This window comes from Polistes dominula, unplaced genomic scaffold (assembly GCF_049000335.1).
Source record: "Polistes dominula isolate Pdom_NZ unplaced genomic scaffold, Pdom_raw_medaka contig_79, whole genome shotgun sequence".
NCBI classification, from domain to species: domain Eukaryota; kingdom Metazoa; phylum Arthropoda; class Insecta; order Hymenoptera; family Vespidae; genus Polistes; species Polistes dominula.
The window spans coordinates 1,384,518-1,403,191 of record NW_028300916.1 but is presented as its reverse complement, the minus strand read 5'-3'; the positions used below and the strand labels follow the sequence as shown (position 1 = coordinate 1,403,191).

Below are 18,674 nucleotides of genomic sequence, written 5' to 3'. Positions count from 1 at the left end.
GTAGACCGCTTTATTCGCACCATCAACAGAACAGGCTCTGCTAACGATATACTACGCCTTCCAAATCACTGGCAACGGGTTCTACACAACACTAGTGACTACTTTGAAGAACAGTAACAGGTGCAAACATGTAACTCATTTGTATCGGTTGTGAATAAATATTTGCCACTATTTAAGTTCCAATCTACGTATATAAATAAATGAAAAAAAGTTGTTGTCATTATGGCCACAATCAAAATTGTATGAAAATAAAAGTTTTGTATTTTTTTTTTTTCATTATCATTGATAACATAGTATTTTACACGACTACGATATATTATATTTAACAAGAATATCTGGCAATATACTTCAATCGAATTCTTCGTTATAGTTATGCTCGTAACTGTGCATGATTCGATTCGGTAATCGTCCTTTTTGGAATCTTCGTTGATTGTTAATTGATAAGATAAGTAAAACATGATTCCAATACAATTAATGTAACAATAATACTGATAACGATGATAATGATAATTATTAAGTGTCTACTATGTTATATTCAATAATGATCCTTTGTACGTAATTATATAAAAGATGATTCTATTTAAATTAACACAAACAAAGAAAAAAGATTAATAAGATTCATGAAAAGGATCATCCTTAAATGCATATCCAAAATTATAAAAATTTGTTAGCACAGTGAAGAATAATAATAAAAAGAAAATAATGATTTGATTATTATTTATCTTTGTTGAAAATAAAAATATATTTCTTGCAGTAATAAAATACAAAAATATATACATATATTATATTTATCGACGAAAAAGATAAACATTTTGTAACGAAATTTATATGCTTTACAATAATATATTTAAATGATATGACAAAAGCCAATAATATAGGCTTATGTATTTAGATTCATGTGCAATAATATCGGCAAAGACTGATAATGAACAACTATTTGAAATTTTGTTAAAAAATAAATTTAAAGTCCAAGTGATTCGACCACAGATATATTACCACACGTAAAACACAAAATATCGCGTGTTCTGATATTACTTGGTATAATTAGTATTTTTTCTAACATCAATTATATATATATATATATATGTTATACACACGCCGAAAGAAACAAATTTGATGTATTGTCTCTGTATAGTGCCTATAGTGATTGCCAAAGATGAAAGTTTAAAATGTATAAATTTTAAAATCAAAGAACGAGATCTATCAAAAGTTTGCTACAATTTCAATCGATTTGAAGAAATTTAAATGATAAAATATCTAGATATACGTGCTTGTTCATCTCTCATTAAATTAATTATAAAGATATATCTATTAGATGAGATATTCCTAAAGATTATGCAACTGTATAAGTAGAAAATCATTATCGATTAATGGATGCTCGTATAAAATCCCTTTTTAAAATTATGTGTTCAAAAGAATTATAAACATGAAGTTGATAGTTTCAGTAAAAATACAAAGGATCTCTGTTTTCAAATTGTGGCCCTTATGACAATTATAATATTCTATATGTCTATTTCATGTATTCATTTTTCAAAATATAATAAAACGTTCGTTATGTCAATAATAAGTTGAATGTGTGTACGTATGTTGGTATGTATCAATGGGCGAATGCGTATATCGTGGATGTTATGAAACCTAAATATAACTTATTTGAATTTATAGGATTTCTCAGAAATATCATGAATAAGATTCCGATCCAATATCATTCCATTCCACACTGACAAGCAAACTTTAATTTTACACCTTCATATGAAGCTCTCATCCATATACCAATAGCATGTGCCCCAGGGTCAGGATTTTTAAATTTCTATAAAAAATGAAATCGCATGATTATCGTTGATAGTTTGATATATAATTGTTGTAACGTGTAAAAAAGTAGTAAATAAACAAAAAAAAGGTATAAAAAAGAAAATTACTTGGAGGCATACAAAGTTATCAGTTCGTCTACGATATGCTCGTACGTTTAGTGTTTGAGCAGCACATTTTTCTGCAGCTTTAACAGCTTGTCCAAATGCTTCAATAGGATGCATTTTTGCATCTAATGCACTAGATAATTCATTTTGTGCAGCAATTAAAGGATCTAGCATTGTTCTGTCTCCAAATGATACTTGTCCAAATTCCGATATAACTTTATTTCCTTCAGTTAATGCATTCAACCATGTACGAGATGTTATCTTATCGTCGGCTTCACTAAACGCCTGTAATTATTTATAAACGTAATATAATAAGCAATTATTTATAACAAGATATGTTTAATTAGACTTTTACCTTAGCAACAGCATAAAAAAATATGGAATATAATCCTCCTTGCACTCCGCCCATTTCTTTTTCTATAATACAGCTAATATCTGTAAAGATGAGAAAAGGATTTGTAGTACTCCTCAATTTTTTCATCTAAAAAGTTAAATATTTTTAGTTATGACAATAATTTTGAGTAATAACAATATCTTAACATTTTAAACATATACTTGGATTGCATCTTTTATAGCATCTGCTCCTCGAGCAATTGTTTTACCGCAATCGCCATCGCCAAATTCTCTATCCATTCTATTCAATTGTTCTGTACAACTTATCAATGCATCACATGCAAATAGTATACAAGTTAAAAGTCCTTCTCCACTTCTATCATCTAACTTAGGTCCTTTAGGCTTCATATAAGGTACAGTACTCTCGTAATAATCCTATAAAACATGGGGTCAGTTTTATTGATTATAAAACTTAAGAATTATAAAACAGTATTATTGTTTTACTTGACTTGGTCATATTTACTAGAGTATTTGGCAGTGAATAATCATCCTAGAAAAATACAATATTTTATATTAAAAATGTCTATTTTGTTTGGTAACAAATTATACTTTATTTGTGATATTATATAAACTAACTTTTTCATATCCAAGCATTTTAGCGGTTAATACTTTTGGCCAAGCAGGTGCTAATGTTGGACTATCAAGATATTTAATTAGATCAGGATAAATGGAAAGATTTAACAATGAGACTTGAAAACCAAAAGAATCCAATGAAGTCATTAAATGACCTATATATACTCTTTTCGCCGTTAAATTATAATTTTTTAGTTGTTTAAGAATTTCAGCTGTAAATAGATTGCATTCTATCTGATTGCTGGCTAAAAAATGAAAATTATTCATTATTATATTTTATTTTGTCATAGAGATTGTGTTATTAACTGAAAATTTGTTTGCAATTAGGTTTCATTCAAAAATCCTACTTTGTAGACTTTAAGAGAGTGTTATAAGTGAAAATAGATATAACAAACTTGTTCATACATCTCCCCAAACTGCAAATAAGTTTTCAGGCAACTATACTGTTTATATTAACATTCAGTATACCTCCAAGATTGTTTACCAGAACAGCTACATTGTGGTCAATCGGAAACCTTCTAGGTGGCTCTTCGTTATCTGGTGCGCTTATAGATGTAAATATTAAACGAACCATTACAACATAAACAAGATCCTCAAAGGATCTTTTTCCTAATGAACGACCATCCAATTCACCATGAATACCATATCCTACTCAATATTCAAAATACAATAACAGGATACATTATAAAAAATCATTGTGGAAAGAATCTTTATGCTGATAATTTATAAATTGAATATAGACCTGTTTTCATCTCATCAGCAGAACTTTCATCAGAATTGTTGTTCCTTGAACTTTTATTCCTTGAACGTGAATTCTCTTCAGAAAAAAATGGTAATTTCATGCCTATGCTCATAGTTGCAATTTCTCCACTATTTACAATTCTATTGCATACATTATAAATAGTTTCTAAATTTTCTCCATTTTCTGCCATCGCACCAGCTATTTTAATTATGAATAATATACCAGCTAAACCTCTTTTTTCTATGGCTTTAGCTTCTATGCATACATCATCTCCAACAACTAACATTTTCACATTTACGCCCATACCTTCTGCACGTAATTTGGCTAATCCAAAATTAATACGATGTCCTGGATAATTTAGGACTATTAACAGAACACCTATAGGACCAAAGATAATATAAATTATTATAAAAATTGAATAAATTATTATATAAAAAATTATTACCAGAATAATCTAGGGCAACTACTTTAATGATTTTTAATATAGCACCGACTGATGGTGCTGAGAAAATTTGTCCACAAACTGCAGCAGTCAACATACCAGGCCCAACAAAACCAATAAAAGCCGGTTCATTTCCACTTGCTCCGCCAGATACTAATTTAACCTAATAAGAGAATACTTTAGTAATCCTAAAATTTATGGAAGAAAAATATTTACTTACTTTACCAACTAAATCATTGAAATCTCTTCTTAAAATAGCTTTAGACTTCTTGTAATAAACTAAACCATCATGAACTTTGGCAAAGCTAAGAATACTATTCTCTAATTCTTCATCAGAATTTTTCCATGGACGTTCCATTTTATAATAATATAAGTTATAGATCCATAAAATAATAAATTTATATGTATATTATTTATTATCACTTAAAAAATTTCAAAACCAGTAAAATTTTCTGTAGATATATAACTTATACATAAATGTATTATAGGTTAGAAAAGTTTAACGACATATTACAAAAATAGATAATAGAAGATTTATCTATTTTAAATTTTAACGAACTAATACGGATATAGTAAATTGACAAATAAATGAAAACACAACAATAATATTGTTCTTCCTATTTTTCTTTCTATTCGAGTTGCAGATATTTTTGTAAACGATAGATCGATTCTCCCAATCGATATGTATTCCCGCGATGTGCGATTAATACATTTAAATATATATTTTAAAGGAATGAATAAGTAATGAATGATGTTGATAAAATAAAATAAAATAAAAAAATAAATAAATAAAAAATAAAAATTAAAAATTAAGAAAGAATTGTTTTATATATAAAGCCATATTTATTCTTCATAATGATATTATTCAGCCCACGTGGCCAAATATATTGCACTACATTTTGACTACGTTTGCAAACTACGCTTTATTATTAATTTTTTAGCATTCAAAATATTTCTCCTAATTGACTTTTTTAAATAATAATATAGATAAGAGTAAACTTGGTGTAATTTGAAAAGTTTGAAAGCATAGTTTGTAAATGGATATACTGGCGACAAATTTTGTCTTTCCAATGATAATATGACAACCTTAATATTATCAGTCTACAAAGTTATACTAAATCGTTGCTTACATAAAGATATTCAAATATAGACCTCGTAACAATATCAGCAACATTATCATACATTCATTCAATTTAATGCACATAATATGTACAATTCTATGGTTAACTTTATTTTTTCCATGCAACATTCATACCACTCAGGGTTCATTTACACATAATTCTTTAGCCCTATTTGGTATGCAGTTGTTAATCGCATTCTCAATTTTAATCATGTATTAAAAGCCTAAAGGAAATTTAATATTTCTTGATAACGAAGTGAATAATAATAACTGCATTTTGCATTGCATTACAGTTTAGTTATTGTCTACTCAGACTGCAACTCTTTCTTTTTAGTTAAAAAGGATTTTGCACGTTCTCAAGCACATTTTTCATTAAAACTGTGCAAATTGTAATATGTATGCAATGATGTCATGTGTCTATCCTTTTATATGTCATTATGATATATATATATATATATATATATATATATATATATATATAATATTTCATAATAATATAATAGGTAAACACAAATGCATATACTATTAACAAAATGAAAGATCAAAAACTAGCGCTTTTTTTTTTTATATTGGATAGCACTTATTTATTTCATTTTATTGAGTAAAAATCTAATATTTTTGAAGCACTTGATAGAATATTATTTCTATATTATTTCGTGCAAAATTGCATTACGTATTACGACTGGCCTGCTAAAATACGATGCCAATGAAATAGTAATGGTGGAAAATTTGGTTGCACAAAATCTAATGAGTCCATTTTAATGTCTCAATAGCTTAACACTGTTTAAAGTTCAGATCCATCCATGATTAAAGTGTCTTTAAAACGTAATTCTTGCTAATTTGTTGCACTGGCTAATATTGGCCATACTACATCCAATAAATTCTTCAATATGGAATATTCTTCGATCCTCTTGTATTTCAGAGCGAATTTGTGATATTATTGAATAACCGTTTACCCCACCAAGATTCTAGGTCAAAAGGTTTGAAATCTAAAACAATCAATTTTGTATATCAAGACACACATTAATAAATTTATTTATTAATACTTTGACTGCCACGTTGTTAATCGAATTCATGTGATAACGAAAGTTTTCGTAGGGCCACATCACCCTAATCTGAGTGATTTATACCGGGTGATCCCTTATTTAACTACTTACAAAATTTCTTTGTGGGTATTTGATAAAAAATATTAATATATAATAAAATTATTAAATTGTTATTAAAATAATATACAAATAATTTATTACTAAATTTAATTGTAGTTTCTTCATTATCATCAATTTTATTTAATAAAATAGAAACAATTTTCCGAATATATTACACATGTTTTAGATATTTTATTTTAGAAAAAAGATTTTCAACAGAATGTAGATTATGAAATATTTCGTTCCAGATGTGCTTATCTTTTATTATGATAAGAAATAGAAGATATAGATTTTCTATGGTGATCTCTCTATGAATATCTAAATATAATAATCTTCTACTATGATAAGTAATAACGGGCCAACATAACATACTACTAGAAGAATCTAGTAAGTTCCAATTTATACAGGTACGCACAGTATAGCGGCGCACGTGTCTGACGCAACTTTTCTTAAAAACTACGTGGCAGTGAAAGTGTTCTTAATTTATTAATTAATAAATTTAAATATATGACCTTGAAGAATATCATTTGGTTCTCCATCATTATAATATACTATAGAACTCGGACCTAAGAAAAAAAAGTATATATATATTTTATTTTTAAATTCAAATGTAGTATGAACTTTAACCTATTCTATTAATTAAGTTTAACCTTTTTCATGAAATAAATGGTATATATGTTGGCATGAATTTGAAAGACTAATTAATATTATTTGATGATTCGTGCATTTATATTATAATAATAAGTTATATATTTAAAATTAAAAAAAAAAACAAATGTTTTATTTGTTAATACTTACTGGAAAGTTCTGAGCAATCTGATGATCCGTCCAAGGATTCACTTCTTTGTCTTGTGTTAACTTGGTTCCATGCTAATAAAAGAAGTTATAAATATATCCTTTTAGAGTTGCATAGATATATATTAAGTCATCAAATATTTTTCTCTTCTTTGATTATTTTATCAGATTTTTGTATTTCTTCTTGACATTTGCATCTGTTAATTATTCTCTCCACTTATGTTTAAAGTTGCTTGAAAATATTTGAAATACTTGTATCTGTGAAGCAGGGTTCTTAAGTAGGTTAATGCTAGTTAAACTAATTTTCATAAAGAGAATTATACAAAAAAATAGGCAATTTTTGAAAAATTTGAATTATTTCAATTTAGTGATATTTTTATTATTAATATCACTCATTCAATTACGTATTAACCCACTTTTAATCTCCCTGACGTTAAACATTCAAACTTACATTCATAAACAAATTTAATAAGTTCTTCATGCTGTGGTGTTATAACTTCTTGCATCTGATGCCTCTGTGAGTTGAACTTTGACTTCCCATTGATGTGAAAGACTGGCTTTGGCACATGACTGCAATATCAAAGAGAGTGCATTAAACTTATTCAAATAAAAATGTACAAAAAATAAAGGAAAGAACAAATGTATAAAAAGAAAATAATAAAAATAAAATTAAACAATTTTATGATAATCAAATTAAAGTGCTTTTTTTTTTTAATGCTTCATCATTAATTTGACTTAATGAGTAAAAAGGTGATTTTAGTCTGTGGAAAAATAAATTGTGAATTGCGTAATGTTGAGTATGGAGGAAGAGTAAAAAAGTCGATCGGTAAGGTTAAAAGAGTTAGATCATGACCTACCGGGTGGTTTCATGTTCAGTTTCAGGAACTGCCTTTCTTGTTAGATCACGAAGAGTTTCTAATCTCTCTAGATTCTGACTGATTCCTTTAAAATATAAACATTAACATTTTTACTATAAAACACATATATATATATATAAAAAAAAAAATTATTTACACCTTAAGTTTAAGTTGACTTTATTAATGTCAATCACTGTTCACAACAATATAATACCTTTACGAACAATTAAATACCTCTACGAGTCTTCGCTACAATTTTACTAGGCCCTTTAGATACGGTATACATGTTCCGTTAGAAATAAGTACTGTAATGATCTATCTTCACCGTTATAATGAAAGATCATTCGAAAATTTTTTTCTTATATTTCGAAATAGATTATTTAAGCAAACAAGACATGTAAAAACTAGCAAACGAATTGATCAAACGTTCAGATTGAACTGAACAAATGCATGATAGATAAACCACGTGACCTCATCTCGCATATCTTTCTAAAGTATAACCATCGAAGAACTACACTCGTAAATAATCGAATTGCGTACTTAAGTATCGATAACGTAACAATTTTCGTGTATCGATACTACTTATATTTTTGATTGTTAACTATTATTACAATAAATCTGATGTTAATGTTTGATTTAACATTTGACGATAACTATTCTAATTAATGATAGATAATATGAATAAAATTCATACACGATTGAGAAAAAATATATATATTTTTTTTATTTATTCTATTAACTTGTTAATATATTTTTTTAATAATAATTAATAATATTAAATAAATTATTAAGTATGATTTTTTCATATAAAAATGTTTCGTATTACATACTTTACATTGTCATTTTACTACACAAATGAATAATTACAAGAAACTATCTTTTTCCTTGTATCTTTTAATAATAGACCTTGTCTTCTTCTTATCTTTTCTTTTTTAATAGCGGAAATAGATATAGAAACGTTTCTTTTATTTTTTAACAGTACTTAACAATTTTCTATTCGAAGCATCCTATTATTTTTTAGTACCGATTGACTTATACATATATATATATATTTATATATGGTGAACAAAAAATGAAGAAGATATTTACGATAAATTTTTATCATTTTGTTTGTGTACATGTGCAAATAACAATTAAAAGATATTATGAATAATTATAAAAATTATATATAAATTAATATTATATTCTGTGCACATATTTAACAATATTACATGCAATAAAAGAAAATATATTAAAAACTAAAATTACCATTTATGTTGTCTTTACGTTATTATAGTAACATAATGTTGCATATTAAGGGAATTCTCTTATAATTTGTTTTTTTTTTTTTTTTGCAGAATATACATAGATTCTATTTATAAAAAAATTTTAATAATAAATGTTATTAATCGATTAGTAACATAAAGGATACTAAAATATAACAATTATAATCATTATAACAATATACAACATAAACTATAATGATTATCAACCTATAATTCATTATTGTTTACAAAATTTTTAATAGGAGACCATTTGTAATTTAATTTAAGATAGAAAAATATTTTTATTAATATTTATCGGATAAGCTATTAAATATGATACTTAATGTTTCACGCTGTAGTAATTAATAAAATAAATACAACCTCACGTAAAATAGTATTTGTATGGATCTTAGGTAGTTCAAGGGATATGCATATTGCTGTTTATTCTTTTTCTTTTTTTTTTTTTAAATTTAATATAATTTTGTAAATATAGGATTTTCTATATATACAAATAAAAAAAAATTAATACTTTTTATCATTCTACTGAAGAAGTTGCACAATTAACATACATTTTCTTTAGATTTCTAATTTATCATCACTTATTCATTATAAGTAAGAACTTATAACAAAAAATATTCCAATAGATACTGCGTGACACTACGCTCGTTAAGTACGTAAAAAAAGCAAATTTAATGCATAATGCGCACTCGTTTGCCTCTATTTTCCTGATTCTTATTTTTTTTTCTCTCTCTCTCTCTCTATCTTTATTTTTTTGCATTTAATTAATTAAATTAATATAAACATTAATATAACAGATGCAGGTAGAGGCATTAAAGACTTTAATTAGTGTAGAGCTGTGTTGTCTTTTATCATCTGCTTTACAAGAGATTCGACAGCAACATTTACAGAGCAAATAAAGATTTATCTTGATCTTTATTAATTTGACGCTGAATATTTGGATTTCCAGAGTTTGAAGTATTTGACGGGGTTGTTGTAGTTGAAAGTGTAGGGAGAGCTTCAGCAGCAGCTGCTCGCTCTGCTAAAAAACGTTCAAACTCTGATGATGTTAAAGATTCTTGGTCACCTTGTACAGCAGGCTGTAACATTCCATATGACACAATATCTATTTTATATTCAAATAAAAAATAATCATTATGTTATTATTCTATAATATTTGATTGAATCTTGACATTAATGATGTATAAAAAGATTCTTCCTCTTACCTGCTCCAAATACTTTGAAATATTTTACTAAAATTAAAATATTTAAATATTAGGGTCAGAATACATAACTCACCGTATGACTAAGCCAAGCTGCCATTTCACTGAACTCTGATTCCCGGTTGAGCTAAGCATTTAAATTAAAAAGACGAACATTGAACAAAACAATAAACATTTGTACACAATAATATTATTATATAAATAAATATAAGGAAAAAAAAAGAAAGAATAATGAAACATAACATTACAGAAAAAAGCTGTGCAAAGCGATAAAATTTTATAATTAATACTGTACCTTCATTTTCTCAGGTAATTAAAAATTTTCATTCTTTTATGTTGGAAAATTTATAATATTGGACCAAGTGGTATTGTTTCAAGTTTACAGGATTTTCTTTTATATTCCAAGTAAAATATGTGATATTATAATTAATAGAACTAATTGTATTATTTGCATTATGTAAATTCCTGTAAACTTGTAGGATTTTGCAATTGTGTTACTACTAATGAAGATATTGTAACTTAGCTTAAGAAGGATAAGGAGCATTACGCACAGTAGTAGTAGCAGCAGCAGCAGCAGCAGCAGCAGAAGTAGTAGTAGTAGTAGTAGAAGTAGTAGTAGTAGCAGTAGTAGAAGCAGTTTGATGGGAATACTTAGGATTGTTACGATTGAGAATTGCTGAACTTAGACTTCCTCCGCTCACCTGTTCCATATTATCTTCATATTTGCTACCACTATATGATAACATAATATAACATTTTTAATATAATAATAATAATAATAATATCCAATATATATATATTATAAAAATATTGACAAATATTTTACCTGTTTTTTGTTGTCTCGTATGTTGCATTACGGGACTGTGCGAACATATCAAATTCATCGCTATCACCTTTCTTTTCTTTTTTTTCTACCCTAAGATTATCATTAGTTTCAGATATACCTGCAATAAAATAAAATTGAATAAAAGAATCAGTTTTGATATTATGAAATTTCAGCTTACCCATTGCTGCCACCTGCTTCTGTAAAGCATCAGATTCGTCTGACAAATCTATAAGTGAATCTGCCTCTTTTTTTGTTGATTCTGCACTCGAATCAATATTTGGTGGTTGACCTATTGTTTGAGCTAATATGGTACTTGCAGGTACAGCTTTATTTTTTGTATATCTTGAATAACGCAGGAACAGATTATTTAATTCATCATTTATACGCAATAATTCAGCTGTCATTTCATCATTTGCCAGTTTTCCAATTAAATCTACTACACGTTCTTGCATCGCTTTACATGTTGCATACAATTCCTATAGATTATATATACATATATGTCGCACTTATATGTATACGAAGCAAAAATTAATATGCTAGCTGTTACATAAAGAAATATTGATATGAGATATATAACATACTGTCAATAATTCAAGATCAGCAGAATCAGGTGGTTGAGTGGAAGTTTGATCCGTCAAATATGTTAACATTTCTGATAAAACGCGCATGTTGCCTTGTACAACATCCAATTCACTTTGTAATTTTGCCAACTGTTGCTCATTCAATTGAGTTAACTGACTAGATGATTGCAATTGTGATTGTTGTTGTGTCACCGTAGAGTTTGAAATATGTTGATCATTTACAGGCAAATTTCCTGAGATTTGTTCTGTTTCAGGTACACTCTGTAAAGTACAATATAAATTTATATAATTGATGAAAATACGATTTACAAATGAAATATCTTACTCTTTGAGGAGTAATAATAGGTGCCATTGCATCCAAATCAGTCATTGGAAATTGTATGCCTTTTGCTTTTAATTCCTGATAGACTTGTACAACTCCTTGAGTATGTGCTTGATGACAAAATGTATCTGCCCATGTTTGAATTAAATTCAAAACTTTTTCCTGTACAGCAGTTGGCGGTTCATTTTTCGGTCCAATTAATTTAACCAATTCTTGTACAAATTCTCGTGAACAAGCAAGAGCATGAAAACGTTTTCCACAATTTTTCACGCATGTTTCTAATACCTAAATTACAAATATTATATACAATAGTTGGGACATGAAAAAATTATAAACCAGACATCTGTGTTATAAAATCAAACCTAAAAATCTATAAGTATGCGCGTGTGTGTTTTAACACAGACACTAATATAATGTAGTAATATCAATACTTATACTATTACAAATAATAATATAAAAAGTAAGTGAGAATTTGATACTAACAGTAAGCGTATACATTACTATAGTATAATTTTTGCCAGCAGCTTGATTAAGTCTGCGCTTAATTGCTTTAATAGCATCTCTAGGTCCATCTTCTGTCTCATTAATAATATCACATATTTCCATATTAAGTGCCCAATTTTCACTAGGCAAACCACCATCTGTAGCTTGCTCTGAAATATACAATTTTATTTCAGATAGAATAATAAATCAATGAATATATAATTCTGTTAATAAAAATACATTTTTACCAATATGTAACATCATAGAAATATCGAATAACAAATGAAAAGAAACATCGTGAAGTATAATAAAGTATTATCTAAAAAAGTAATATAAGATAATACGTTAAATTTTGTACATATGGATATGACTGTTGACCGATGTTATTACAGTCAATGACGACGCAAATGAGATATTCGTAGGATTAAACAATAATACGCATAATTTTAATGGGAGTGTAGTTTATTGATATTATCTTACCAATCTTTTGGCCAACTGGCGATGAAAAGGGGTTTACGTTAACTCCAAAGAATGACATGCTTGGTTGAGGATTGGAAACAATGTCAAATATAAATTATATTAGCCCGATTTAAGTGGACATATATCGCGCGCGTGTATATCTCCGATAAGGGCGATATTCGTAATTCGCTACGAACAAGATCTTATACCGTTGAATGACAGAAGGCTGAATCATATGACCTACACAATGATAAAACAGAAATGTCAAAACGTAGGAAGACGACCAACACTAGATATATAGAAGCTAGTTCATCCGAGCGTCTTGAGACGTGTACGATGATTGGCTTTCAGTACCCTAGCTTGGCCTTCTGCAATTCTCTCAATTGCACTCAACGCAGCTTGCTTTTATCCTACGTTGATTGGATAAAACATTTATCTATCAAATACTCTTTAGATTTGATAAGAATTTTATGCTTTAACGAATAATCAATTTTATTTAATATTCTTCAAAAACTTTTTTACTAAATACACTTATTTTACTCAATAATGTAACTGTTACGTAATGATAGTATTATAACAATGCATGTTACTAATCAAATTTCGTAATAGATGCATTATGGGAAATGTAACAATATGGCGCGCTTTTTTCAAATTACAATTCTATTTGTATATTGTTAAATTGAACAATATTTTTTATTATTCTCTTAAATATATTATATTTTACATTGTTATTTAGATTATTGTCAAAATTTAATTGTTTTTTTTTATAGGATAATGTATATAAATATCATAAAATATTATATAAATATTAATATAATCCATGAAAAATGGATGATATGGAAATGAAAATGACGCAACTTACAGTTGCACGGCAACATAATCGATATAATAAACAGTATTCAAGAGTATACACAATTAGATAAATTAAATAATTTATTCTCATTATTATATGTATATAATGTTTATTATTTTTGTGAATGATGTATCAAGAAAATGTCTCGACCGCTACGAAAAGTATTTTAGAACCTGGTGTAATTAATGAAGAACTTCTTATTAATTTAACAATTGATCAAGGCCCCAAAGGTGATGCTAGAAAACATTTTCTTGAAGATGGTATTAAATTGGATGCCATTACTGAAATACGAATTGAATTTTGTAGTACGTCATTATTTATAACAAATTCATATCAATTTGACAAATTCATTGATAATCGTATATATTTATTACATATTACTACGTACATATTTATTATTATATTTTTACAGATATTTTGAAAATTGATCACCTTTGGGTAATGCCAAATTTGATAAAATTACATTTATCAAATAACATTATAGAAAAAATCGAAAATTTGGATGCCCTTGTTCATTTAAAAGAACTTGATCTATCTTTTAATCATATTAAAGTAATGGAGAATCTAAATCATTTAATTGAATTGGAAATACTGTTACTTTTCAATAATCATTTTTCTAAAATCGAAGGCATAGATAACTTACATAAATTACACATTTTTAGCATTGGAAATAATCAGATAACAGATTGGGAACATGTATAAGATCTTAATACACTACATTTTTTCGATATTTAATCTTTTAGCTAATAATTTACACATTAAATTAGAATTATTTAATTGCAGGTCATTTATTTACGACAATTCAAACGTTTATGTAGTTTTAACATTGATAAAAATCCATGTACAAAGAAAGATGGATATCAAGAATATTTAATCGCATTAATACCGCAATTAATTTATTATCAATATAAAATGATAACCAAAGATGAACGTCAATCTGCTGTAAACAAACATCAGTGAATATATTTTATATTTTATATTTTATTACCATATCACATAAGACAACTATATATATATATATATATATATATATATATATATATATAATTTTTCATATTCTTTGATTTAGACGTTTGATTAGTAATATAGAAGAGGAAGAAGCAAAAAAGAAAAAGCAATTGGATGAACAAGAAACATATAAAAATTTACAAAATTTATTGTCTAAATCATATGTAGAATATTTAAATGATGATAGCTTTTTTTGGCAAATGTATCTTGATGACAAAGGTTACCAATATTATCATCATATACTCAATTATTTGAAACACTAGTAGTATATATTAAAATATTTGTATTTATTAGAAGGAAAAGATTTGTCTGCAGTAAATAATGATACAAAAAATGCTTTTGAAGAATATAAAAACAAAATCACGTCTATATGCTATGAATTGTATGAAATTGGATTGAAGGAACAAGTTAAACGAGATAATGAAATTAAATTATTCAATGATGCTGTTAATGATGGCAAAAGTAAAGAACTAAACGACTCAAGAGAGTAAATATTATTTTATTATGTTAAACATGTTTTATTAATTTTTTTTTATTAAAATATATACTCATATAACGTGCTTTTATCCTTAGTATCGTAAATGAACTAATGGACGAAAAAGTTAAAGTTTTTTCACAAATAAATTTATTATTTCATATACTTGATGACATAGAAATGGATGATATTGATGATAATGTTGAAGTAGTACAAGATTGGTCTAATCATTTTAATGATATGATATCTAAAACATGGACAAAATTAATGTCCAAAGAAATTATATTACATGATCAATTAGTAGTATGTATTAATAATAATATAAATGAAAAAATAACAAATGAGATATTTTAAAATTTTATTAATGATGAGTATTCTTTCGTTATACAAAAGGAAATAAATGAAATTTTTAAAATAAACATGACTAACATGATTGAGCAATTTTTGGAAATTGCTCGAGAATATTTTTCACAAATGCGAAATGCTGAAGCGGAATACAACGATACTATTAATAATATTATTTCATACTTTATCAGTGGTTTTAGGGATGAAACTAAAATTCCACGTCATTTGTTAGAACTATGCGGAGATAAAGATGTATTGAGCAATAATCTGGCAGCATCACACGATTTACATTTACATGTAAGTAAATCATTGAATATATTTATATATCAAAATTATAAAATAAAATTATTCTTTATTCATTATAGACAATTGATGCTAGAGAAGATCTTATGTTAGGTAGACTAAAAACATGGGTCAATGATTATTGCGAAAAGCTATATAAGTATGTATAAACCAGTTATTAAATATAAATCAAAGAAAATAATAAATTAATTTTGATTTTCAGTAAGGAAACTAACAGGCATCGTCAAAAAATTTTGGAGATTACGTATTTTCTAGAAGATTTACATAAACAATTTAATTCATTAGTATTATTACATCTACCGTATTATCAAGTTGATAATATTTCTTTTTTAACTAATAAGAAAGAATAATTATAGAGTTGAATAATTATTAATGGTATAAAAATAATTTTATTCATAACATATTTAAATATTTAGATATAATAATGTCAAATTTTATAAAAATATAAAAGAGTTAACGTTGGTATCTTAAATATTTCTGTTCTTTTTAACAATACGTCAAATGCCTTAAGGAAAAAGTTAAATGAATTCAATGAGTATTCAAAAGTCTTAACAAAAAAAAAATGGTTATTCTATTTTTAAAAATATAAGATAAAAAGAAAAATATTTTTGGCATTGTGTGAGCACCATTGAACCATTTAACTTTTACCTTGAAATATTTGACGTATTTATAAAAATACAAATATTTAAGGTATTAACATTACCTGACGCAACCCTGAATATATAGTAGATATATTTCATATTTCTCGTCCTCTCTTTAAAATTGCTTTTTCAAAGACTCTGATCATATTGCACAGTATTGGTATTATATTTTTTATTTTAAATGCACATTTTAACTATTCTTATCTTTCCTTCTAAGCAATAACGCTTGTATCATAAAATATAATTAATTTTTCTTTTGTTTCAATGCTTGAACGTATAAATGAAGTCCTTTTTGCACGTTTGGCAATTGAATAAATTGTTTAATTTCATTTAACTCAAATTCTCGATTTTTTTGTAACCATGAAATTGATTTTCCACGAAGTTTTAATTTGATTTTGTTTCTAGCCAATTCTGTAAAAATATTATACGAAATATTATTAGTGAAAAGTATACATATTTAATTCTATTTTAAATTTGAATAAAATATGCAAACTTACTAGATATGTTATCATAAGAAGATATGTACTTTAGACATTTTTGAATAGCTTCTGCTTTATCACTAACCAATTCATCTACAAGTCCAATATTTAAAGCTTCATTGGGACGAAAAAGTGTACCCCTAAAAAGTAAGGAATCAAATATCAATTAAGTATACGTTCTAATTTTGATAATATTATTTAATATTTGTAATATTTACTTCATCATAGCTCTTTCGGCGCGCTTTTCACCAAGGATAGCAACATATGGATCTACAAACCATTGTGGAGGTATGATACCTAATTGTGTCTCATTCAACCCAATAGTATGTTTCCCATCAACAAAAGCTCTATATTCACAAGAAATGGCTAATAAACATCCGCCAGCAGGGCTAGCACCCTATGTAGAGGTAAGATTATAATATATGTGATATTAAATAAGTTTAAAACAAATAAAATTGAATAATGCAGTACGTTAATTGCAGCAGCAACTGGTATTTCTAAACCGTATAAAATCATCCACATATCTTGCAAAGTACGCCAAAAATTAGTGAATCTTTCCATATCTGGTTTATACATTTCCATGATGTCTAAACCTCCTGAGAAAACAGTTGGTAATGACGAACTCAAAATAATGCCTTTGTAATTACTTTTTTGGGCTTCTACTAAAGAGCTTTTTAATTCTTCTAATAATTCCAGATTTAAGGTATTAACCGGTGGTTTAGCCATTGATATTATTTGAACACCTAATATATGCAAGCTTCATTTAATAAACTCAGTTAGTAAAAATATAAATATTCAATTTTCAAGCAATTATAATTATAAAAATACCTGTACTTTCATCTTGTGTAATTTCTAATAATTTTTTTCCGGATGCATAATTTCGAGCAAATTGTTTATTGATCAAAAATCTTCTAAGAGCAAACATCCTATTTATATTACATAAATATATTATTTTATATGATAAATATTTGTAATATTATATATTTTTATCAATATATAATAATAAACATATGCTAATATATATAAATATATATATATATATACACCTTTTAACATCAATTAACTTTGCTGAATTACTGTGGCGCTATCGTACTTTGGACATACATTATCAAAAAATGTTTATTTTTATTAAAAAAAAACAATACTTATTTTTAGAATAACATTATATATGTATATAAAATGTAATACGTATTATTTTATGAAATAATAGTAAAATTCATAATTCATTTTTAAATTATATTTTTTTAACAATAATACTATTCATATAATATTTATATGTTAACTGCTGTTAAAATCAGATTAATTGAAATCGGCGTATGTTACTAGATAGTATTATTTACTAGAAAAAAACCCTAGCAATTTATTCTGTGGACCATTTCAAATGAATAAAAATAATATTAGAAAGTATTATTTATAACGTGGCATAAGATTTCTAATACTCAAATAAAAATTAAA

General features: G+C 26.3%; 5 protein-coding genes across 15 annotated transcripts; 1 reads left to right on the top strand and 4 right to left on the bottom strand.

The window, feature by feature from the left end:
- Positions 1-255: 255 nt before the first annotated feature.
- BHD (folliculin) lies at positions 256-4,741 on the bottom strand. Of its 4 annotated transcripts, none has more exons than XM_015336003.2 (10): positions 4,284-4,741; positions 4,067-4,226; positions 3,622-3,999; positions 3,348-3,527; positions 2,883-3,124; positions 2,770-2,796; positions 2,469-2,681; positions 2,269-2,394; positions 1,917-2,198; positions 256-1,807 (listed from the first exon to the last, which is right to left on the bottom strand). In XM_015336003.2, the coding sequence occupies exons 1-10, from the start codon at positions 4,419-4,421 to the stop codon at positions 1,703-1,705; spliced, it is 1,851 nt and encodes a 616-aa protein (XP_015191489.2). In that variant the 5' UTR covers positions 4,422-4,741; the 3' UTR covers positions 256-1,702. The 4 variants fall into 4 exon arrangements, with proteins under 4 accessions (XP_015191489.2, XP_015191490.2, XP_015191491.2 ...); XM_015336004.2 differs by having other exon boundaries at positions 1,929-2,198; XM_015336005.2 differs by having other exon boundaries at positions 1,962-2,198.
- A 142-nt stretch (positions 4,742-4,883) lies between these two features.
- On the bottom strand, positions 4,884-8,543 carry LOC107074523 (MAPK regulated corepressor interacting protein 2). Its single transcript, XM_015336038.2, has 6 exons — positions 8,215-8,543; positions 7,981-8,065; positions 7,575-7,693; positions 7,127-7,198; positions 6,841-6,894; positions 4,884-6,172 (listed from the first exon to the last, which is right to left on the bottom strand). Exons 1-6 carry the CDS (start codon positions 8,264-8,266, stop codon positions 6,102-6,104), a joined length of 453 nt encoding a protein of 150 aa, XP_015191524.1. The 5' UTR covers positions 8,267-8,543; the 3' UTR covers positions 4,884-6,101.
- A 135-nt stretch (positions 8,544-8,678) lies between these two features.
- LOC107074499 (TOM1-like protein 2) lies at positions 8,679-13,626 on the bottom strand. 5 transcript variants are annotated; one of them, XM_015335993.2, is made up of 10 exons: positions 13,470-13,626; positions 13,137-13,355; positions 12,657-12,826; positions 12,177-12,458; positions 11,852-12,112; positions 11,449-11,746; positions 11,271-11,388; positions 10,996-11,176; positions 10,521-10,571; positions 8,679-10,321 (listed from the first exon to the last, which is right to left on the bottom strand). In XM_015335993.2, exons 2-10 carry the CDS (start codon positions 13,192-13,194, stop codon positions 10,127-10,129), a joined length of 1,614 nt encoding a protein of 537 aa, XP_015191479.1. In that variant the 5' UTR covers positions 13,195-13,355; positions 13,470-13,626; the 3' UTR covers positions 8,679-10,126. The 5 variants fall into 5 exon arrangements, with proteins under 5 accessions (XP_015191479.1, XP_015191482.1, XP_015191478.1 ...); XM_015335996.2 differs by lacking the exon at positions 13,470-13,626 and having other exon boundaries at positions 11,146-11,176; positions 13,137-13,459; XM_015335992.2 differs by lacking the exon at positions 13,470-13,626 and having other exon boundaries at positions 13,137-13,444.
- On the top strand, positions 13,551-16,790 carry LOC107074372 (dynein regulatory complex subunit 3). 4 transcript variants are annotated; one of them, XM_015335743.2, is made up of 10 exons: positions 13,551-13,663; positions 13,886-14,273; positions 14,381-14,664; positions 14,752-14,924; positions 15,038-15,195; positions 15,271-15,463; positions 15,550-15,754; positions 15,845-16,093; positions 16,162-16,238; positions 16,302-16,790. In XM_015335743.2, exons 2-10 carry the CDS (start codon positions 14,093-14,095, stop codon positions 16,447-16,449), a joined length of 1,668 nt encoding a protein of 555 aa, XP_015191229.2. In that variant the 5' UTR covers positions 13,551-13,663; positions 13,886-14,092; the 3' UTR covers positions 16,450-16,790. The 4 variants fall into 4 exon arrangements, with proteins under 4 accessions (XP_015191229.2, XP_089026707.1, XP_089026709.1 ...); XM_089170581.1 differs by lacking the exon at positions 13,551-13,663 and having other exon boundaries at positions 13,819-14,273; positions 14,381-14,520; XM_089170583.1 differs by lacking the exons at positions 13,551-13,663; positions 14,381-14,664 and having other exon boundaries at positions 13,819-14,146.
- A 105-nt stretch (positions 16,791-16,895) lies between these two features.
- Positions 16,896-18,536, bottom strand: LOC107074371 (enoyl-CoA delta isomerase 1, mitochondrial). Its single transcript, XM_015335742.2, has 6 exons — positions 18,266-18,536; positions 18,048-18,145; positions 17,691-17,962; positions 17,438-17,616; positions 17,238-17,359; positions 16,896-17,151 (listed from the first exon to the last, which is right to left on the bottom strand). Exons 2-6 carry the CDS (start codon positions 18,142-18,144, stop codon positions 16,985-16,987), a joined length of 837 nt encoding a protein of 278 aa, XP_015191228.1. The 5' UTR covers position 18,145; positions 18,266-18,536; the 3' UTR covers positions 16,896-16,984.
- Between the last annotated feature and the right edge of the window lie 138 nt (positions 18,537-18,674).